Source organism: Fusarium graminearum, chromosome 4 (genome assembly GCF_000240135.3).
Source record: "Fusarium graminearum PH-1 chromosome 4, whole genome shotgun sequence".
In the NCBI taxonomy this organism is placed as follows: domain Eukaryota; kingdom Fungi; phylum Ascomycota; class Sordariomycetes; order Hypocreales; family Nectriaceae; genus Fusarium; species Fusarium graminearum.
In genome coordinates this window covers 6,910,460-6,932,100 of record NC_026477.1, presented here as the reverse complement: position 1 = coordinate 6,932,100, position 21,641 = coordinate 6,910,460, and the positions used below count along the sequence as shown (strand labels likewise).

The following is a 21,641-nucleotide window of genomic DNA, read 5'->3' as shown; positions in this document are numbered from 1 at the left end:
TAGTCGTCAGCACACAGAGGGTGTACGGCTAGCGGCGGGCTTTTGCTTGGCGGGGGAGGAGGGAACAAAACAGGGCGTGTGATGGCGAGTTTAGTAGGAGGTGTTTGACTCGTATGAGTAACGGTTCGTTGTAGAGATGGTCATGTGGCAACGGGAAGCAAGGTTTTGCGGGGGAAGCGAGACAAAGACGGATGATCTAGAGTAAGACAGGCGGTGATCAAGTTTGATTCAAAGTATAATGTTGGATGAGGCACGATGATGTATCTACAACTCGAGCACTTGAAGTTATCCTTACTACAAAAGCATGTCTACTACCTAGGTATCTATTGATCTTTATATGCATCTCATCTCACAAGCAAGGCACAAGCACAAATGCATCTTCAAGTCTGATGTACAACATCAGGGACAAGCCCGTGGAAGCTAAGACGCCCTCTTAGTGCTGGATCTTGTCATTTGATAGCACGCGTTGGTTGACGGACCTATCAGCTTCAACGCCCTATTGCTCGTCGTGGTGGAACCTGGGGGAGATCTAAACGGCCGAGGGCGGAAAAGGCGGGGGGTGACCAGGGGTGTAAAGATACCGAAAAAGTAAACAATACAGATACAGATAGTGACTGCCATGCCCCGGGAGGGAAGATAGGCGGAACCTTTGGGAAATGGGCGGAATACCTTGGTTATGGTGGTTACCATCGTTTGCTTACGGGTCAAGCGGCGGGGGGGATATAAATAGAAGAATTACAATGAAATTGACTTGTCTATTATGATACAAAAAGAGATAACAGTAATGTTTTTCCAGTTCCATGTCCAGTCTATCTATACTAAAATAATCATCTATAGTATCCCGGCGTAGATGGCGGCGCCGGCGAGAGCAAGGAAAGCACCGGCTGTGGGCATCGCGGCACCAGCGGTGGAAACGGAAACGGCAGACCCCGTTCCAGAAGCGGGCTTCGACTCGGAGTCGGATGCGGAGCCAGAATCGGATCCGGAAGATGCAGTACCGGTACCGGATCCGGCTCCGGAGGAAGCAGTGGTTGTAAGAGTAGCACGGCCGGGGGTTGTCATTGCAGTAGACATGCCTGTATCGTTGGCCTTGCGGGTGTTGGAGATGATGGGCCTGACCGTGCTCTCAGATGCAGTCTCGGACTTGGACTCTGTCTCGCTGGCAGTCTCGGTTTCAGTAGCAGCCTCAGTCTCAGTGGCAGTACCACTGGCATTTGTCTCCGTGGCAGGGGCCGAAGTAATAGTAGCAGAAACGCTCACAGTACCCTGAGCATCGCCAGTCTTTTCAGGTGCAGCACCACCAAGAGTCTTGGGGTCGATAAACAGGGGAGAGTACGTCTCGGTGCCCTCGTAGGCGGGACATCCAGGGACGGTAGTCTTGGGAGGAGCTCGGCCGCCGCCGCAGTCGAGGATGTCGCAGATCTCGCCCGAGTCGGGGACGTACCAGATTCTCGTAGCGTACATACCATCGGCGTTGCTGACGACGGTATCGTAGGTGGTGCAGCCGGCGAGATCAGTTCTGGCCAGGGCTGGGACAGCGGCGACGAGGGCCACGGCGAGGAATTTGGAGGCCATTATTAGAGATTTTGAATTAATGGATACAAAGAACAAATGCTTTTGACGATGAAATGATTCTGCTTTTCTTTCTACTATTCTACTAAGGATACGCAATCCTTTTAAACACCATCAACACGGACCTCTAACTTGCTCTACAAACCCGCAATTTCAGGTGGGTTCAGGGTCTGTTTTTGTTTCTCCTTTGATCCTCATCGCTTTGACTGCCCAAGGGTCCTTGCTTTAGCACAAAAGAGAAAATATCTGCTCATTGAATTCACTGTTAGGAGTTCTTGTGGGTAGTTGGCGTGCTTCAGTTAAAGGGACGTGTGCTGAAACCGAAACCACTAACACCAACGTGGAATACGAGGCTAACTATGGACTTTCACGACGGCATTCATTGGTGCACTGGATTAAGAGGAGTTTTACATTTGTGTCATGATTTCCATATATAAACAAGCATATTTAGTTTTGGTCAATTTGTTTCCATGTAATGTATTCTAGTGGGTAGCAGAAAAGTTGACCTCTCAAGTCTAAGTACACAAAAATAAATAGCCTCAAGGACATAGTCTAAGTAGCATAAGCTGGCCTACTAATTTCGTTTCTTATGCTTCCAGCAGCCAACTTTTCTGATACCCCGAGGGTAGGCAACAGAAACATCAGACTCTACGCTTTGGGGGATATAGAAACAAGTAGTTAGACCTGACAGGGATGGAAGTGTTGCCTTTGAAAACAGTTTATATATCCAAAGTACCTAAGGTAAGCTGGTTATTCCCAAGTTCCCAGTTTCGTGATAGTATTGGTACAAGATAGGCCTTGTGATTTCGGGAAAGTCAGATAGGCACCTACCTACCTAGGTAGTTACCAGCAGTACAAGGGATGAAATTACCAAGCCAGCTTATGCTATTTAGACTAGGCGTGAGGAAATGTATTCTAAAGCTTAGGGGTAACTTCCCCCACGACTAACCAGCAATGCTTGCAGCATGTACTACCGGCCTATATGGGCTCAAGTTGTTTACTTTTCTTCCATTAGTACCTGGGTAGGTAGGTAGCTCTTGGCTGCTTAGGTCAATCAACAGCACCTAGTGACTGCTAGATCCCTGTCGACATCTACCGAAACTAGGAACAATTCATTGGTGGAGAAGAGGTCATGACGAGACGCATCATCGATGCAACCGCTGGAGCTATATCGTCACTCAGGCCTCAATTGATTCCGAAGTTTACCGCATAATCGGGAGCTCAGGACCATTATGGAGATATCTTGACCTTCACCAAGCTAGATAGCTGTCATCGGGAATCCGTGCAGCCCTCCCGTGACCTTAAGTTGAGTTTCGGGAATTTTAAGCTTACAAGAAGCACTGTGCTCTGTTCTACAACAGATCATTCTGCTTACAACTTGTGGAATTGTACGCACTGTTGCTGTACATGCCGTGCCCGTGATTCAGAGATAAGCAAACAACTATAATCATGCAGCTCGATCTTTTGGGCCTCACCCCATTCACCGATGGGAAACATGTGAAGTCGATACGGCATTAGACCGCCAAGCCGGGGAGCTAAAGAGGCTCTTCCACTACAAAGAGCGTGATCAGTGTCTAAGACGAAGCGAAGCGTATTCATTGCGTATTCCTTTGCGGGGTAGTCAAACAATCTGGAACAGCTTTTAACCTTGTTGTCTCGGCGTCGACTAAGATTTCTTCTTGTCAAGTGATCAATAGTCTTGGTCTGGGCTGGACATCGTTCTCCAGGATATTTTGGCTTTGAATTCTATTCATGGGTTTATCCTGGCCAAGGCTTAGTTACTACGGAGGTCTCCCGAATTGCTGCTCAGCCGCAGCTTTTTACTTAGTGATTGACCGGGAGCTGACGGAGAAGAGATTGTGGGGAAGACGAAAAGATACCTTGGATCTGTAGTAATTTTCCGTGTATTATCGTGTATTTTCCATAAAAGTCCTGCAATCTTTGGTCTTGGTAGCGGGCGAAACCGGGGATCTCGACTTCCTTTTCCTGATCGAGTGGGTCTCCCCCAGTTTCTGTGTCAGGGCAGGTGCGAGTGGACACGACGGTCCCCGGTTCTCCCCCAGTAAGCGTCACTAGTTCTAGTTTAGCAGGGCAGGTGCAGGTGCAACTAGAACTGCAGGTGCATTGCATACATTTTTAACCCTTTTTTGTCTGCCGTTTAAAGATTTGCACTAGATAAATTACTGGGTTTTGGATGGTAAGCCGTATAGTATAATACTTTATTTATCAAAGCTTGCCCCCGTCTCATCTCAACTGCTTACCTTTAAAACCTTTTTGGGATCCATGTTATTTACTTCTTTTACATCATTATCAAACCATAAAAACGTTGAATACTTGCTACTCGGTCCGACTCTGTTTCTCTCTTGTGCTTGTCGCGTGGCCTCTTTTGGCTTGTAAAGAAAGACGACAAACTCTGGCGTCTACTTAGTACTTTCACTACTCCAATCAATCAATCAATCAATCAACCAATTCATCATGATTTGTCTCTCCAAAGCAGACGAATCCTTCTACCAGCGCTTGACCTGGAACCAGGCTCCTTCTCCCCTGGCTGCCTCCCAAACTACGCGCCAGGATCTCAATGGCATTTCCAACCTTCGCGAACACGTTGATGCTGCCCAGGACGATGGGAGCGGAGGGACGGCTGGGAGTCTACTCAATGGGCACGATGATAGTAATCAGGCAGGGAGTCATCCTGCAGAGCCTTTCAAAGGCTCTCTCAAGGATGCGGGACGACAGTCCCGTATCTCGGGTACGTCCAAAATCTCATGATCCTCCCTTGTCAAACCCACATTCAAGGTACTAATAATCTCAGGACTGTCCTCGTGTCTAAAGACGGTTAATGGTGGTGTTGACCATTTCCGTCTTCCTCGAGGCACTCTCTCGTCATGTGCCTCGCACATCTGGAGCTGGACCGTCTGGGTCCTCTCTGTTCTTGCCGTCTCGACACTCATCTCTTACTGGAATTCCCCTGCGCCTGTTGCCGTTGTCATGACTTCACCCCCCATCGTCCAAGAGTCGATTCCTATCCACCTCTCGCCTCTGCACAAGCGAGCGAGCACCTGCGAATCTGGAGGCGTCAACAAGGATGAATACAACACTCCTCTCCATGTCGGTGCCCTCTTCATTATCCTGTTCGTCTCGACACTCGCTTGTGCGTTCCCCATCATGGCTTCCAAGTTCCCAGGGCTGAGGATCCCCAATCGCTTCTTCTTTGCTGTCCGCCATTTCGGTACTGGCGTGCTGATCGCCACTGCCTTTGTCCATTTGCTACCTACTGCTTTCATCTCACTTGGCAACCCTTGCCTGAGCAGTTTCTGGAACAAGGACTACCCTGCTATTCCCGGTGCTATTGCTCTTGCTGCCATCTTTCTTGTGACTGTGATTGAGATGGTCTTCCACCCCTCTCGACACGTTTCGCCTGCTGAGATCACCACACCCAAGGAAGGATCTGTTGGTTCAAACAGTGGCGGATGCATGGGGGGTACAGGCATGCTCCCTATTCGTGATATGGGACCTATCCGCGGACGATCGTCAAGCATTGGTCAGAACCTTTCCACTCTGAACAGCAGGGACGTACGCATGCAGGATCTCGAAGAAGAAGCTTGTGAAGATGACGACAATGTGCAATCCGGAAGAAAGAACCTCGAGGAGACGAGCCTCGAGGCTGTACAGATGCCTGTCTTGACCCCAGAGCAGCAGCAACGCAAGGAGCTTCTCCAATGCGTACTGCTCGAGCTTGGCATTCTCTTCCACAGTGTTTTTATTGGCATGGCGCTTAGTGTTTCGATCGGCAATGAGTTTATCATTCTTCTCATTGCCATTGTCTTTCATCGTAAGTTCTTTCGTTCTCTTAGTGTTGTCACATTAGATGACTAACCGTGCTACAGAAACTTTTGAAGGTTTGGCGTTGGGCTCTCGAATTGCTTCCGTCAAGTGGCCCCAAGGCAAGATGCAGCCTTGGTTCATGGCCCTCGCATATGGATGCACGTAAGTACACATTTTACCGCCGACATTGTATCGTCAACTAACATCGAGACCAGTACTCCTCTGGGACAAGCCCTTGGCCTTGCTACCCACACACTCTACAGCCCCAACTCCGAGACTGGGCTCATCGTTGTAGGCGTCATGAATGCTATCTCGGCTGGCTTGCTTACCTTTGCTTCCCTGGTTGAGCTTCTCTCGCAGGATTTCCTTAGCGATGAGAGCTGGCAGTTCCTCCGCGGCCGCAAGCGTATCTATGCCTGCCTTCTTGTGTTCTTCGGAGCTTTCTTCATGAGTCTTGTTGGCGCTTGGGCTTGATTGGGCTGTTCACAACCCTGTTATGCGTACTCGTTATGGGAACGCTACTTCAGGATATGGTTGAGCAACCTGTGACTCTTGGCGGATAAACCGCTTCATTCTTGATATTACCAGTAATGCTTTTTGCATAACTAGTATCAGGATTATATTTTATTTCTTACCCACGTTTCAAGTTTAATCGCTTAGTAGTGAATTAAACACTGTTCAAATGGGTTTCTCCTTTTTTTCCCGCTTATTTTTGCAGTATTCGTGCTGCGACCTTTCCTTATACAACACTATTATCTAGGTAGTACTTGAAAGCTAGCTCAAAGTACGTTCATTACAAGGGCCTTTTGGGGCAAGATATGCAAGAACGAGATATCTGCACTCTCGTTATATTATATACGGTCTCGAGGCGTCTTTGGATCGAATTAGCTACAAATAAACCACTTTCGTTTTACCAGCACATGATCTGACTTACTCATCTTTTCACTTGTATGTATACGTGTTATACTGACTGATATTGAACGATGAACAAGAGTAATTTGTTTATTTCTTATGTTTTGCGCTGCGCCTAGTTTTTACGATACAGTGTTCTTGTTAACAATACCGCGGGCAAACTCTCCAAATGTAAGATGTTGCTCAATATCAACCTCTTCTCCCAGGTTGGGCTGAGTAAAGACCGCCAACGTGTTACGAGCAACCTTTCCATCACTGACACTAGCTCGTACACCTCTAACAAAGTGAGGCACAGCCTTAAAGCGACCAGCAGTAATACGCTCCAGGGCTTCACCTGTCTGGAATGCGATGCAGTCGCGAGGGATCTTGACTTGGACTGTTTCGCCGGTGCGAGACTTGATGTACAAACCAGCTGACGGATCAGGAGATGAGGGAAGTTCCTCGAGAGGTGGTAGAGAAGCACCGTTCAGATTTGTAACATCTGGTACAGAAGGGCTGGTTTTATGCTCGTCGATGAACATGGCTGATGTAAGACCCGTCAAACATCCATGGTCAAGATGTGTAGCACACCAGTCATCCTCATCGCCACCAGCAGCAGATGGCTCAGACTCTTGAGGATAGTAGTGCAGAAGACGGGCCTTGGTGGTGCTGGACGTGCTGACGACGTGCTCGAGGTATCCAGCGGGGTATCCTGGGATATCCTCTTGAGCGAAGCGATCGCATGCACGAGCGACGAGAACGGCTACATCAATGATGAGACGGCACAGAGACGTCACGGAGGGCTTGAAGCCTGGGAGTACATCCTCTGGCGGCCAGACGTTGGGGGACAGATACTCGGGGAAGTTATCAGTAGAGAACTCCTGGGTAGGCTTGGCGCATTCGAGAGATGGGTCGATGTAGAATGCGCAGTTGGCGTAGTATGAGCCCTTGAAGGTGTCGACTTGACCATTCTTGAGAGTCTCCTTGCCGAGAGACCAGCCAGTCAGATACTTTGCCCGAGCATTCTCAAGTTTTTCTATTGAATCTGTTAGAAACTCGACTTCTAAGGTTTATGGTAGACATGCCTAATTCCTCTTTGGGGAGGTTACCGAGATATGAAGCGTAGGAAAGAGCCTGATGTCTAAGTTCAGGAAACTCTTGGGGGACATCCTTTACCACGAGAATTCCAAGAGAGTCCGGACCAAAGGCTTGCTTAAGAGTCCCGAATGGGATGTTGCCTGTGGCGTGTTAGTTGGTGTTTATTCGCTTATAAGTGATATTTTTCTCATCATGAGAGCGGCGCTCTATCATGAGTATAAGAGTACATACCATCCTTGAGGTCATTGAGAGACACGGAAATAGCTTGGGCCTGAGCAACCATGTTGAAGTAGAACTAACGATAAATTACTCAGAAAAATATCATGAGATAAAAGATCAAGTCAGTTTAATCAACTTATTCTTTTTTCTCTTATACAATGCTACCGTGAGTTGCGGGGGAATAAAGTATTACATAACCAGTCACCTTCCTGAAATTGACCTGTTCTCGGGGTGGAGCTCGCCGTATCCCGGCGTTGACCGTCGGTCCAAAACACTACCTAGACAACAACTATCACCAAAAGTAATCATGGTTAAACCATTGACCTTTAAAGGCGACAAAAAAGTCAAGAAGCGCAAGCGGACAGACGCCGAGAAAGCATCCCGCGATGATGTAAACGACGAAACAGACCAACAGGTCCAAAAGACTACCACCGAAGAAGCAGAGAATGACGATAGCTGGGTATCCGCCGAAGCAACGACAGATGTCTCTGGACCCATCATGATTGTTCTACCGACAGATACACCTTCAGCTCTAGCTTGCGATGCGGCAGGAAAGGTGTTTACAGTTCCTATTGAGAACATCGTCGATGGGAACCCTGCCACCGCCGAACCGCATGATGTGCGCCAGGTCTGGATTGTAAATCGCGTAGCTGGCACAGAGAGCTTTCGCTTCAAGGGCCATCACGGACGGTAAGTGCAATCTTTATCAGCAAATTGCTACGTGTGACTAATGCGCAATTACTACAGATATCTCTCTTGCGACAAGATCGGAATGCTCTCCGCTGATTCAGAAGCCGTATCCCCCCTCGAATCCTTCAACATAATCCCCACGGGCGACACACCAGGAACCTTTCAAATCCAGACGCTGCGCGATACATTCCTCAGTATTAAAAACCCCAGCAAGGCGTCTTCCAAGGCATGCGACGTGCGAGGCGACGCCGATACTATATCATTCGACACAACGTTTCGCATCAGGATGCAGGCGCGCTTCAAGCCCAAGCTACGCGCGTCAAAGGAGGAAAAGGCGCTTGCCAAGATCAGCCGACGTGAACTAGAGGAGGCGGCGGGACGAAGATTGGATGAGGATGAGGTGAGGAAGCTCAAGAGGGCTAGGAGGGAGGGAGATTATCATGAGAGGTTGCTTGAGATCAAGGTCAAGAGTAAGCATGATAAGTTTGGTTGAGAAGGGTTTCGGAGGGTTGGTAATGTAAGAGAATGGAAGGGCTGCGTATGAATCGGGAAAGGGACTGTTGGGTGAGTGATAACGATACTCATGGAGGTTTACAGTCCGCTAATACCCCCTTTTCAGCAGATATACCAAACAAGAGATGGTCTTCAACAAACTTGTTGTAATCCAAAACAAAACAGAGTGCAAGCAAGGCTCAGCTCAGCGCGACAGCTCTGAGCATCGTCAGACTCAATATCAGGACTCGTCGCTCAGTTCCTTCCACTACCAAAACCTCACAAGGACCAAACGGGGCGTTTTGGTATTAACAATCGTGGCGTTCTTAGTTTTATATAGTGTCTAGAGTACAGGCCAAAGGGAATTGTAAACCTCAAAAAATAAATCATAACGAGCTTTCCCTATAAGAAAGACACTGACGGACGGCATACCTTCCGAGTGCGCATCCTCCGTCGCCTTTTAGGAATTCCAAATACTTAAAAAAAACATAAAAGGAACAATCGACGAATAAAAAATTGCAAAGCAGTGAAAATCGCTGATGTGGTACAAGCACTCCCTCCTCCCTTTATTCCTTCGCGAGTATGTATATTCCTCCACATTGCCCATATGCCAATCCGGGGCTCATCACTTGGCAAGACGGGGGCTGCATCGAGTCCTCTTTGGCGGAACAGCGATTGGCTGGTCTGCAGACCTCTTCCGTGGTCCTTGACCATTGAGTTTCACGATAGGCGTTTCAACTTGCGTGATCACAGTATCTGGGCTGCACTCCTGTTCTGGCTCCTTTTCCGGCTCCTGCTGCTGCTCCTGTTGAGAGGTAGAGAGCTAGTCCATCTCCACATCTTCGGTAGCGCTGGGCGGAACGACGCCATCGTCCATCCACTTGCGGAAGTTCTTGTTTTGTTCCTGAACCTCCTCTGGACTGAGATCCTTGGTCCAGGCTGGGTTATGCACCCACTTCTCGAGAAGCTTATTCTCTCGGTGTGCGCTCAGAGCGCGAGTGAACTTCTCACGACGCTCACGCTGTTCAGCCGATTTGGGAGCCTGGTCGTAAACAACGTAGTCCGAAGTACCAGGAGCCCAGACCATCTTGGAACTCTTCAGGCAGATGCTGATTGTCAGGTCCTCCTTGTACGACAGAGGCTTGGGTATGGAATCATCGTCATTATCGGTGTCTGTTGTTGGTAGGTTGCGGGACAGCACCACCTTCTGGAGTTTTGATCTTTGAACTCCCTCAGTGGGTTCGACGCGGATGTAGGACGAGATGTAGTATTGCCAACGCTCGCGAAGTTGCATTTCGTCCATGTAGAATGTTGTCTCCTCCCTTTGGAGCCATCGCACAGTCGCCTCAGACTTGGCAGGCAGCTAGAAAGTCTGTTAGCATCTTGACTTGCAAAGAATATGGCGCATTGACTTACCCAGCATATCACAAAGACATCTCCGTCCTTCACACACTTCTCTGCGAACTTACGCGCACTGATTTCAGTCTGGTAGCTTGTCTCCTCTCGTTCGCGGCTGGCCTGGTACTGAGCAATCAGGTCAGGGGTCTTCTCCTTGGCATCAGTGCTGCTGCATGTGAGAGCGAGACGGCAGAGAGTCTTCAGGAGGTCCTGGATCGTGTAGACTTTCCATCCAGTCTTAAGATAGTAGTGACGCATCACATCCTGGTAGCGGCTCTCATCCACGTCGCCTGAGATGTACTCCTCAATGAGCTCAAGAGTCTTTGGCCAGTAGTTGTCGGGGTCTTCGTTGGTGTCGAAGAACTTCATGTGGTTCTCAGTGAAACCAATGTCCCGGGCAGGCTTCTGTTTGTTGAGACGGTCAACCTCTTTGGCTACTACATCCTTAGCCTCCTTGAGATCTTGAAGACGCCTATAAAGAGTTTGGAAGATGCTGAAAAAGACAAACAAGGTCTGGTTGCAGAAGAAGTTGTACCAGGGCCGAGTAAAGAATCCGTCAGCTTTCAGTTCGCCGTCCATACTCAAGATAGGGTCGCTATCGCCAACGACCACTGGCTTAGGAACGTTAGGCATCCAGCGGACATTAGAAATCTCAGTGTTGGCGACGTCTTCGGAGGCATCAGGCATCTCCTCTTCATTCGCAGAGGTGAGATCGGGAGTGGTTTCCTTGCTTCCAGAACCACTGTCCTCCTTGTTTCCGCGAGGTTTGCTGCCGTTGCGGCCAGGATCAAGAACCCCTCTAAGAAGATCTCCTTTCCGGCCGTTACGTCGACTTCGACCATTGGTAAGTTCCGCAGGTGTGTGGTCTTCAGCCTCTTCCTCGCCAGAGTCTGGCTGCATCTTCGGGAGCTTATCCTGAATGCTCTCCTCCGGTATGTCGAAGAACATGGGAATAAAAGACTCAAAGAACTCAAGGATGCGTTCCTTCTCTTGGCTGCTGTGCTGGCCGTTGTGCAAGCTGTACAGCATCATCAGACGTAGAAGATCAATGATGGTATCCTTGTCACTAAAGTCCCAGCTGAACTGATGACGAGGGATTCCGCCCTTCAATGATCGTTCACGGCGCTGCTCCTCGTGCTTTGTCTTGATAACATCGACAAGATGCTTTGCAGTCAGATGTCTCTTGTCGTTCTGCTTCACAAGAATGCCCATGTGGTCCAGACTCTTGAGGTGCATGTTCTCAGTCTGAGCGTGCCAGACCTTCTCCCACTCGCGTTGAGAGAATCGCCATTCCTCATCCTTCTGCTTCATACGGGCCAACAAAACAGGCACGACGTCGAAAGGGTGAGTAAACATGTCGTTGACGACATCGATACCCCGTTCGCCGTATATCTTTTTGCATATACGCTTGAAGATGGATGTGCTTTGGCCGGCGAGGGCAGCAGGCATATGGAAGGTTTCTCTTTCTTGACCAGTCATTGCGAGCATCTGCTGTGCAATGGGCTCCAAAAGCTGGATGCACTTGAGATTAGCCTCGATATTGAAATCATAGTCATGGCGCTCTTCCTCAATGCGATGCAGACCCTCTTCAAACTGATTCTTTCTATGAGCAACAAACCCACTGTCCTCAGATGCCCAAGTAGGGTGTGAGGCCCACTCGTCGTTGAGGACAGAGTTGCACAGCTCGTCGCGGCCACTGCAAGGCTTAAGACGTTCTCGCTTCGGAAGTAATCGATAACTAGGCCCGTACCCACGGCAGTTGCTGAGGGACACCTTGTCTGTAGGGGGCGCAGGACGGTTATCGATAATGACATCTTGAGTTTCGACACCTACAAAGCTCTTCCAGAAGGTCATCAGGTCAGGGTTTGCACTAATAAATAGTGCACCCTTGTGAAACAACGTATTACGATCGATGATGTTCTGGCTGAAGAGATTGCAGAGTTTCAGAAACTCGTTCATGGAAGACCTATTACTGAGGTACTTCTTAACTCTCTCGAAAAAGGCAATCTCCTCTTGATTCGATGTCGAAGAGGTCCTGGCGGGATAAGGCTCCGGCATGACAGGGGTCAATGTCGGTTCGACTGCAAAGTTGTCACCACCTAGTCTCGCATGATTGAGTTTAGGTCTCTTGTTACCGTTCACTGCAGGAGGTGCGATGCGCGCAGCCGCAGTCGCCTCCGCAAGGATAGTTGCAGGCTGAGCAGCCTGTTTGTCTGCTCGTGGGCGCTTTTTGTTATCCTTTGTAGCACTGGCAGGTGGCGCAAAGCTACCGAGTGGAGGCATCTTCTGCCCATCTCTCATAGCAGGTTGAGGTGTCTGATTAGGACCGGTTGGGGGTCCGTCTTCCATTCGGTTAGGAGTCTGCTTAGCCTGACCAGCGGATTCTGGTAGGAATTGCTTAAAGTCTTCAAGCAGGTCAGGAGCGGAGTTGAAAAGAGTAGTGACCTGCGCGTATACGTCCTGAATAGGCTTTTGTTCGCGCTGGTATGTTTGGAGGATCTCAAGAAATTGTTTGTAGATCTCAGGCTTGTCCTGGAAGCGGTTCTTTGCCATGATTAGTATATCCGATACTTGGACAGATGGAATCTCGAGCAGTGGGTTTTACCTTGATCTTGTTTACGTAGCTGATCGCATGGTTGAATTCAACTGGTCCCCGGCGTTCCATGTTTGCCTGGTTGGCCGCATTGCCGTTCACTCCAGCTTGTCCTGGAGTGGGTGTTAATGCATGGCGAGCGTTAGGACCTTCACCAGGAGCCGCGCTACCTTGAGGCAAAGCCCGTCGTTGACCTTGATTGTTGCTCTCGTTAAAGGCGGCATTATGGGCTGCAGCCTGAACAAAGAGACTCGCGCCATTCTGCACTGGAGTGCTGAATTGTGTTTCTGGGCTCTCGATGCTATGTTGAGGCCTCTGCTGCTGTTGTTGCGGTTGCCACTGACCACCTCGTTCAGGAAACAGAGGCTGGTTAACTGCAGGTCCATGGCCGTCACCCTGGTTTCCGCGGATGGACTGGACTGTGGTGCCCATTGGTGTAGTAACTCGGATTGTATTCGGGTCGTTACCAGCGCCGCACTCGATACGATATCCGGGAGGTAAGAAAGTGTTGAATCCTTGAATAAGATTTGGGTGTCCAGCGAAAAGTTCCGAGACTCTGTTAATAACACCTGGAGTGTCGATACTATGTTCTCGTTAGTGAACAAAAAAACAATAGCCTAGATTCGTTGGGTGTCGTACGCCTGACTCTTGAAATCCTTCATAATATCGAGAAAGCGGTTATAAACATCCGGTTGATCGTGGAACTGGACTTTGACCTGGTCGAGGTAGGTAAGGGCATCCTAGGTGAAAGAAGAGTTAGTGACCAGCCAAATAATCATGGTGCCAAGAAACAAGGATGTTTGCTACATTGACAAACGGAAATGATGCCAACAAGCCGTCGTCGCCATGAAGGAGCATCAGGCCCTCTCCCCCGTGGTTGAAAACGCCGACGAGGGTTCCTGGTTCTGCCGGGAGGTTCGCGAGAAGGTTGTAGGCTTCCATGTTAAGCAAACGGATCTGCTATAACAACGGAGCGGGTGCGCCACAAACAGGGTGAGATAAATGATGTGTATTACACAAGATCCATCAAGACGTTTGCAGAGTCCCGAAGGAGGGGTAAATGAAATTGAGCTGCAGAAGCCAGAGGGTGATTGAGGAAAAGGATGCGGGTGCTTTGGCAGCGGCCCGCGCTGTCGCATCACCAGGTCGCAAAGGCAACACTGCCGGGCGGCTGCCAGCTGCCAACTGCGCAAACGCTTACCCAGTGCCCCTCCACCAACAGCATCCGGTTTTTTCAACAATCAATTTACAAACAAACTTTACTCACATTAAGAATAGGTTGCTGACCCTGGGTAATGCCCCCGGGAAGCTGATGAGCTGCGGATGTAGCTCCTGGGTTGAATGGCGCGCCCTGCTGGGCCCCTCGCTGGCCCTCCTGGGGCTGTTGCGGGAGAGGACCGCCAAAGACAGCTGCAATACCACTATTAACAGCGGCCTGCGTCGAAGCTGGCGGTCCAGCCGCGTGCGGCATCGGAGCAAACATTTGCGGTTGGGTGTTGCCGTTGTTTGGTCCACCGTGCTGCACCGGTCGATTGTGTTCGTTTTGTAATGGCCCTCCGAAGGCGGCCAAGGGACCACCCGATGGGGTGCCGAGGGGAATCTGAGGGTTTCCGTTATGGTTCGCGAGCAGTCCTCCAGGGCTGTGAATTGCTCCGGAAATCCGCGACGCGACAGGCTGGTGGATGGGGATAGAACCAGCGCTGCTATGGTGAGGTGTTGATTGGTATCGTTCGTTGGACTCTCGGTCCCGGTCGCGCTCACGATCGCGCTCACGTTCTCGTTCTCGCTCTTGATCTCGACGGGCCATCTCCTCGCGTTGCTGCAAAGCCCGGTGTCGGTCGTCCATTTCGCGGTCTCTATCGTATCCTGCTGGGCCAAGGTTCTGGCTGTTCATGCTGTTCTATTCGATCGACACATTAGCGAGGCATTCCCGTGAAGTTGTAGTGCACCGTCTGATCCGAGAATTGAAGATCCAGAAGCTTCAGTATAGGTCATGACGATAAGACAAATACATCATGCTTGTTGTGCGCGTGGGCGACAAGCGACGCCCAAAGATCAGGAGAATGGTAGAATGGATTCGCGACAGTGCCAGGAAAAAGACTTACACCAGGTAGAATAAGGCTATCGCCGGTAGAACTCTACATGGAGACGAGTTCGCGCAAGATCGATAATGAAAATGATAAAGACACAAAGGTTGGAATAGTATTTGGCGAGGGGTGGTTCGTCGTGAGTAAAACCCAGCTGCGTACAAAGTTGCGAGCTTCCTGCGGCTAGGGTGACGCCGATTGTGTTGACAGGATCACGTGGTGATAGACAGAGTGGAGTAGAAGCGCGCTGTTAATTGGCTTCTGCTCTTTATCTTATCTCTTTTCTTCAGCCTTGTTGTCCGATGATGAAACTTCTGTACGACACAACCACAGCCTTTGCGACCATAATCTCACCTGCACAGCTTATCCCTTTCAGCCTTGAACCTTGTTCGCGGACAAGAACAGTAACACAGACACCTATAATCCGGACACCTACCTGCCCTATCAGCATCAGTTGGCGAGGCTGAACTTCTAGGTGGGGCAAGGCTCTCAAATGCAAATTAGTTCATAGGGGGGCAATCAATTCGCCGATGCCGGATACGGAAAGTGGTAAGTGAAGGATGAAGGGGGCATGATCTCAATTGTATTAAAACGCCTGCACCACAAAGCAAACTGATATGTTCTAGGCGCCACCCAAATAGCTTCAGCATGTTTGGTGCGCCACTATGTAAACCCATGCCCGTTTTAATTCGCAACCCATCCCAAATCCCAAATCCCATGTGCAAATATGTCTAGGTGATATGTACGAGCCAACCTAGTCTCGTCAAAGCACCGTCCCGTTCAAAAATCCCATGCTACCAGCAATGCTCGCCATCCCATGAAAATCGCAAAAAGAAGCCAAATGTTAGACCCGATTTCGATGAGGCCTTAATGATGTCGAAACTGAGCGCATCAAGTGCTTCTCAGTAAGCTACTTCCCATGCCGTAGCGGGAAAGGTTTGGTTGAGTGTCAGGTCAGTGGTTGCTTCGAAAACTTTAGCAGAGCTGAAGATATTCGCGTAATAGCTCGCTTTCGATACAATCACACCCATGAGTTCACCTGCCACAGTATTAGCCGCTGACCTGTGGGCACATTTGTATAACTTACCGATACCGACGAGCCATATGTTTCGCAGGAGTGAAGGTTCAAGCCTATATGATCCCATCGCCAGTGACAAAGCTGGACACACAATGTAGGGCCAAAATCCAGAGAACCCAAGGCCACCAAGCATATACCCTTGGAGTCCAGCAGCTGAAGCGGCAGTTGCTTCAAGAACGTCTAGTACCTGACTAGACTTTTGCAAAGCATCATCGAGTCGCGATTCGTAGCTGTCGTATTTGAAAACCAGATCGTCGGCGAGTTCTTCGAGCTTGTCCATGCCCTACATCTAATCAGCATGATATTTGCACATGTATGAGACGACGACTTACTTGCTCGATTCTAGCCTGTTTCACTAGGATATCTGCACTCCTAGCTGCCGTCGTTTCCTTGTCGAGTTGTTAGTCGCTTCTCACAATTGGCACATAAAGCTTACCATCTGATCAAGTGAGGTTGCGACCATTGCAGTCAGTCCTGTGACCAAACCCCCAATTTCGGTATTCCACTTATCGGTGCTGGTTCTCAATGCAACCTCTTGTGATGTGGTGATATCGGCGGTATTCTCTTGGAGTGCGCGAACGAGTATCGCGAGGAGATCGTGGAGTGCTTGCGCTTCTTCCAGACCGCTAGTCACGATGTCTCGAGAATCCTGTTTTGGTCAATGTTTTGCTCTCACGAATTGGAAATTTACGTACCTGAATCGCATCGCCCAAATCATTTCGGAGGATCCTGCTAGCCTTATCCATCTCCATCTGTAGGTGCTTGGCTTGCGGGCCAATACTTTCCACTGACTGGCTTGCAGCGTCAAAGGCTCGGTTGAGGGATTGAAAACGCTTCTCCAAGTCTGCCTCGACATCGTTGGTAAGTTTCTCGAGAATCTTGGTGATTCGTTGGTAAAGAAAGATGTTCTCATCTGAAAATATCGTCAATATGGCTGCATACAACAGGTCTCGAGTTTCACTCACCTTTCTGGTTATCCACACGCGCGGCGTCACAGAATCTTAGCGCCTTATGACGATAGCTGACCCAAGTGTTCCAAGCAGAGTCCGACTGTGCGAGGCCCTCGAGGCAATCGTCAATCTCATTAGTCGAGACATGAAGCTTTGCGCTGGTTGGGACAGGGAGCGCTGCCAGGAATGATTCTCGGAACTTGAAGCATGACTTTGGAATCATGAAACTACCGCGTTCCAGGTCGCAAATAGCAAGGCTTGCCGCATAGAAGTCGACAAAGTCTCGAGCGGCCCTGCCACTGTCGAGGTGGACCTTGGCATCATCTTGGCCGTCCAGGAGGTGACAGTTGTTGACCAGTTGGCGCGCAGCGATGCGATGGCAGAGAGGCTGTGACTCCAAATCCTGCAGCTCTTGGAGAGCGGTACTATAAACGTTGGAAATCTTTCCATCCGCATGTTGCATCCAGAGTGAACTGCTGTCGCCGCGTTGCTGTTGTTGAATGGCGAAATGATCCCCTCCTATGGCAACGTTAGCCTGGGCGCATGCGATAAACATTTCATTATAGGTACCATCAGGAACTGTATGCGGTCTCCAAGAGAAGCAGTTGGCAATGCTAGAAAAGAAGCAGAGAAATGTCAACCCCCAAAAACGAATCGTAGCCCCCTTGGAGGTCATGTTGGACAACATCAGGCATAAAGCACCTAAATAGGAAGTCGCGATGTATTCTACTTGCTGCTGCAAGAATGAAGGAATTCTAGAGGATCTGTAGGTAATGTATTTGGTGGAAGGGAATAATGAAATCGGAGTGGTGAAGTGGAAGTGGAAGGAGGGGGGGAGGTTGAGGAGGGAGGTGCAGTCGTAAGTGGAAGGCACTATCAATTCGCTCTTTCTTCAAATGAGCAACTCAGTTTTCAAAATGAAGAGCACCGAATTGAGCACTTTTCAAACAAGGCAGTAGTTCGCCCTCACACAAACAGCAAAAACTGAATGATTGAGAGGGCGAGACCACTTTGGTTGATTGATCATTTATCAAGGCCGCCTCCATGCGATTGAGGGATTGATCTCGCCCACAACATGGCAAACAAACACCACTTAAGCGTTCTTTCTCTAGCATTGAACTTAACATTCTCGATACATTTAATTTTAGATTCTCAGAAATCCACCGCACGAGGTAAGAACAGTTTAAATGGTCATGACCAGCCCAACTTTAACTACCCTGGAGATTTTGAATACCATGCATCTTCAAGACACAACACTCCCATTTTTCATATACAAAAACTGCTTTTGTTTAGTTCTTATGCTTCTCCTTACTGTGCTGTTGTGTTAATACAGGTAATTCATAGTAATGAACAATGGTTTCGTCTGCGTTAATGGTAAGACGTTTCCACCAGGAACGGTACAACAGATATATGGGCGTGCAGACAATAGATATCGTACCTGATTACGATCGATTCAAGTTGATTTCAAGGCACCCGTGTAACCTTGAGAACAATCACGATACAGGCAGCACAGTAAATTTAAAAGCAACGTTTGATAAACTCTTACATCGCGACTATTTCCTATAAAATCAATCTCATGACGCCTACTATGTTGTCGAGTTAAGCATGTGTAAGTTTACCACCACCTGACTTAAGACATTAAGATCGAAGCGTTGGAGCATAGTTCAAAACAAGTAAGTACTAATCTGAAACACAGATGCTTAATCACGATTTCGCGCAGCACGATATGTGCATGAGGATGGTTTATCCTCACCTCAGAGAAGTGAGCATATCTGAGGCGCTTTCACCAACGGTCGGAAGTCAAGAATAAACGATACTGCAATTGGCCAAAAAGGTCCACAGAGGATCCGAAACTCAATCTCAAATCAGTAATTCCTTCTGGAAAGCCAAGGTCGATCGTATAGATTTTTCCCCCTTTTCTTTTTTTATACGGGGAAACCCCCACTGGTTAACATAATAAATGAGGTGTAACGGCATTCGTGTACCGTTTTTGGGGCGTTATCTCTTGGGGTGATATTGCCGTGATTTGAAGGCAACCACAATGGATTCTTGGGCAGACGCTAAGTCGTTCTTAGCCCAATCAATTGAGGAATTAGCAGCCGTGCACCTGGAAATTGGAACCAACGTCATGGTGCGTGCCAGCCAAGGCAGGTAGGCAGGTAAGGAAGGCAGGTGGTAGGTACAGGCAAAGCGAGTGAGTGAACCCATCGAGATCGATCTCGTGAAATGCTTCAATTCGTGTCCCAAGCCGTTTTCCCACAAAAACAAGCCAATCCCCCTCCTCGACTCAGCAAGGACTGACTCCCACATCCTTGGAGCCGCGTCGAATCTGGTTATTCTACGCAGGCTGCGTGCGCATGCACCCATGGTCCAGGGTGCTGCAGTCGTTGTTTTGCCATTGGTACTCTCTCGTTTGACGATCGCTGATTTGCCCACCCTTTGTTGATACCCTGGGGACCCGGCCACTACCACCGCCGGTCGGTCGTTCTTAAACGTCTTGGTTTGTTTCCTGCAACGAAACGGGCTTCACTCTCACCTCGACTCGATTTCGCCCTCTCGTTTTCATCAAGCCGGCCGAGTGCGCGCGCTGTTATTAGACAGCCCCCGGGTGCCGTGCCCAAGACTCTTGCGACTGAGACGTTGCAGGAATATCAATAATATCAGACATATGGAGTCGAGTCCGGAAATATTTTACGGGAATTTTGAAAACCCCAGCAAGGTATCGGTCTTCTACATGCCTATAGAAGAGCCTTGCATGCTTTTCTTATGCAGTATACCAGAGACTCACCAAGCCACAGGCCATCGTGCAAACACCTTCAACAAACCCAATCAGCAGTATTGTATACACAATACTACGCGGTGGGCTTGGATCAGACATCATGTGTGTGCAGGTGAATCAACAGTTTGCTTGCTCGCACATCGGTTTCCTGAATATTCGCCTGTGCCAAAGAGTTTTCGCCGGATGCAAGGGCCCTTCGGACAAGCACGAGGTTGTTTACATAATGGAGAAGTGCCCAGATTGTATTAGGAGAGACACCCTACCTGAGCCATGGACCGCAAAATAATAGCATAAGCATTAGAAAAGTTGGTTACAGAGCATTGCTTTCTAATGAAGTCATCCGCCGGATCTTGAGAAGGGTGGCCTGCCTATGTCAAGGGGCCTTGTCTGCATAGGTCTAATCATTGATCCTCAAACATAGTCCGCAAGGGGAATCATATCCAATATTATATAGACGAGCCCAGGAGCTGAGGTTTCGTTATCAATGTAGTTATGGTCAGAATGTCTCGACAGTGGGTGAGCGAGAAGCGACAAGAAATGATAACGGGTTGACGAAATGGATGTCCTATGAAAATAGTCGGTGTCGTTACAAGACTAGCTTGTGTAAAGAAAGACAAATACCTAGGCCGTAATTCAATCGTTTCATAATAAATAAAACGTCCCAAAGAACTCAAAAAGGCAGTTTCCAAGGCCGTTGTGACAGTTTGAGCTAGGAGCATTGACCTTTGACCGCTAAATACCCTAAACCTAAATCTGACCAGGTGCGGGTGTTGGTTAACATGAAGGGTTGATAGAGAGAAAGCGGTCATGCACACGCTCAGTTGCTATCTTAGTAGTTATCCCGAAACACAGTCGACTATGGCTATAGTTTCCAAGTCAAGATGCACAGGACGTTACCCCAAAGGTATTGTGCGAGTGTCTCCTATTAGTATCATAGTCATGGAAAGTCCCTCTAGAAAAGGAGGAGGAAAGTGATTTGAAAAAAGGTTCCATGATATGATGAGACAGAACAAGGATCATGAAAGGACCCCCACCACACCAGTGAGCCTCGAGAGCTTTTTGAGTGGTCTCTATGAGGGCTGGAGCTTGCCAGCTGAGCCTAGAAGCTATTGCTAGTCGCTGACTAGCACGAGGCTGAGAGACGTGTGGGTTGGGGGACCGTTGCCAAGACCCCCCAGCTGGCCGTAAGCCGCTAATAAAGAAGAGCTATGACAGCTGAAACGAAAATCATCCAATGCTCAATGAAGAAACAGGACATGTTCACGCCACGTGATATAACACAGAGATATATGCTTGATAGTACCTAGTCTCAGCCTGACCTGGAAATGATACGGAAATGATTAAGTCTAAACCATCAAAGCCAAGCAATTAGAAACAAACCTTTTACTATGTACATTCCCGGATGACAGCAACAGTAGCAACAGTCTCCGGGCCGGCGCGAGTCAGCCAATGGACAAGGGTCTTGGCCCATCGTACAATTCCCCTCCTCAGCCTTGCTCATCATACGATGTCGCCCAATTTTTGCTACGCCAGCGGTCCAGGACTCCCGGGGGTGTTCAAGGGCCCCTGGAACTAGAACCGCACAAGACGGTCCTGTCGATGTAAAAGTCACGCCATTGCGGCCGAACAACATCAAGACGTCGACCCGGCAGTGGGAGCGGAAATCTGTTCTGGTCGCACCCCCTGGACCTCGCTTGTACAAGGAAAAATAGTTGAGAAGAGAGAGATTGCCTTGTTGGTAGAAATCATCCGTCATACAATGGACTTGTGAAGGATTCCCCATCCCCCAACCCAACGTTGGTTGTCCCAAAGCATCGACTCTAGATCTCTTTGAATGCGGCGAATACGACGACTCACAAGGCACACACACAAAAAAAATACGAATGCATCCTCTTTAATTAACCATCTATCCCATACCGTCAGGAGGTATCCCGTCCCAAGACTCGATTAGACTCCCTCCTTCTCGGTC

At 49.0% G+C, this 21,641-nt stretch overlaps 6 protein-coding genes across 6 annotated transcripts; 2 read left to right on the top strand and 4 right to left on the bottom strand.

The window, feature by feature from the left end:
- Positions 1 to 831: 831 nt before the first annotated feature.
- On the bottom strand, positions 832 to 1,575 carry FGSG_09302 (uncharacterized protein; the record flags this gene model as incomplete). The annotated part of the gene is made up of 1 exon (XM_011330157.1): positions 832 to 1,575. The coding sequence occupies one exon, from the start codon at positions 1,573 to 1,575 to the stop codon at positions 832 to 834; it is 744 nt and encodes a 247-aa protein (XP_011328459.1).
- A 2,472-nt stretch (positions 1,576 to 4,047) lies between these two features.
- On the top strand, positions 4,048 to 6,267 carry FGSG_09303 (uncharacterized protein; the record flags this gene model as incomplete). The annotated part of the gene is made up of 4 exons (XM_011330156.1): positions 4,048 to 4,321; positions 4,385 to 5,404; positions 5,460 to 5,559; positions 5,613 to 6,267. 4 exons carry the CDS (start codon positions 4,048 to 4,050, stop codon positions 5,869 to 5,871), a joined length of 1,653 nt encoding a protein of 550 aa, XP_011328458.1. The 3' UTR covers positions 5,872 to 6,267.
- A 164-nt stretch (positions 6,268 to 6,431) lies between these two features.
- FGSG_09304 (uncharacterized protein) lies at positions 6,432 to 7,669 on the bottom strand (the record flags this gene model as incomplete). The annotated part of the gene is made up of 3 exons (XM_011330155.1): positions 6,432 to 7,324; positions 7,398 to 7,526; positions 7,618 to 7,669. 3 exons carry the CDS (start codon positions 7,667 to 7,669, stop codon positions 6,432 to 6,434), a joined length of 1,074 nt encoding a protein of 357 aa, XP_011328457.1.
- A 243-nt stretch (positions 7,670 to 7,912) lies between these two features.
- Positions 7,913 to 8,900, top strand: FGSG_09305 (uncharacterized protein; the record flags this gene model as incomplete). The annotated part of the gene is made up of 3 exons (XM_011330154.1): positions 7,913 to 8,295; positions 8,353 to 8,765; positions 8,893 to 8,900. The coding sequence occupies 3 exons, from the start codon at positions 7,913 to 7,915 to the stop codon at positions 8,898 to 8,900; spliced, it is 804 nt and encodes a 267-aa protein (XP_011328456.1).
- Positions 8,901 to 9,412: 512 nt separating this feature from the next.
- On the bottom strand, positions 9,413 to 14,672 carry FGSG_09306 (uncharacterized protein; the record flags this gene model as incomplete). The annotated part of the gene is made up of 7 exons (XM_011330153.1): positions 9,413 to 9,592; positions 9,626 to 10,150; positions 10,204 to 12,729; positions 12,791 to 13,361; positions 13,418 to 13,518; positions 13,586 to 13,738; positions 14,046 to 14,672. The coding sequence occupies 7 exons, from the start codon at positions 14,670 to 14,672 to the stop codon at positions 9,413 to 9,415; spliced, it is 4,683 nt and encodes a 1,560-aa protein (XP_011328455.1).
- A 1,095-nt stretch (positions 14,673 to 15,767) lies between these two features.
- On the bottom strand, positions 15,768 to 17,569 carry FGSG_09307 (uncharacterized protein; the record flags this gene model as incomplete). The annotated part of the gene is made up of 6 exons (XM_011330152.1): positions 15,768 to 15,904; positions 15,953 to 16,226; positions 16,276 to 16,332; positions 16,380 to 16,592; positions 16,639 to 16,856; positions 16,909 to 17,569. The coding sequence occupies 6 exons, from the start codon at positions 17,567 to 17,569 to the stop codon at positions 15,768 to 15,770; spliced, it is 1,560 nt and encodes a 519-aa protein (XP_011328454.1).
- Positions 17,570 to 21,641: the final 4,072 nt, after the last annotated feature.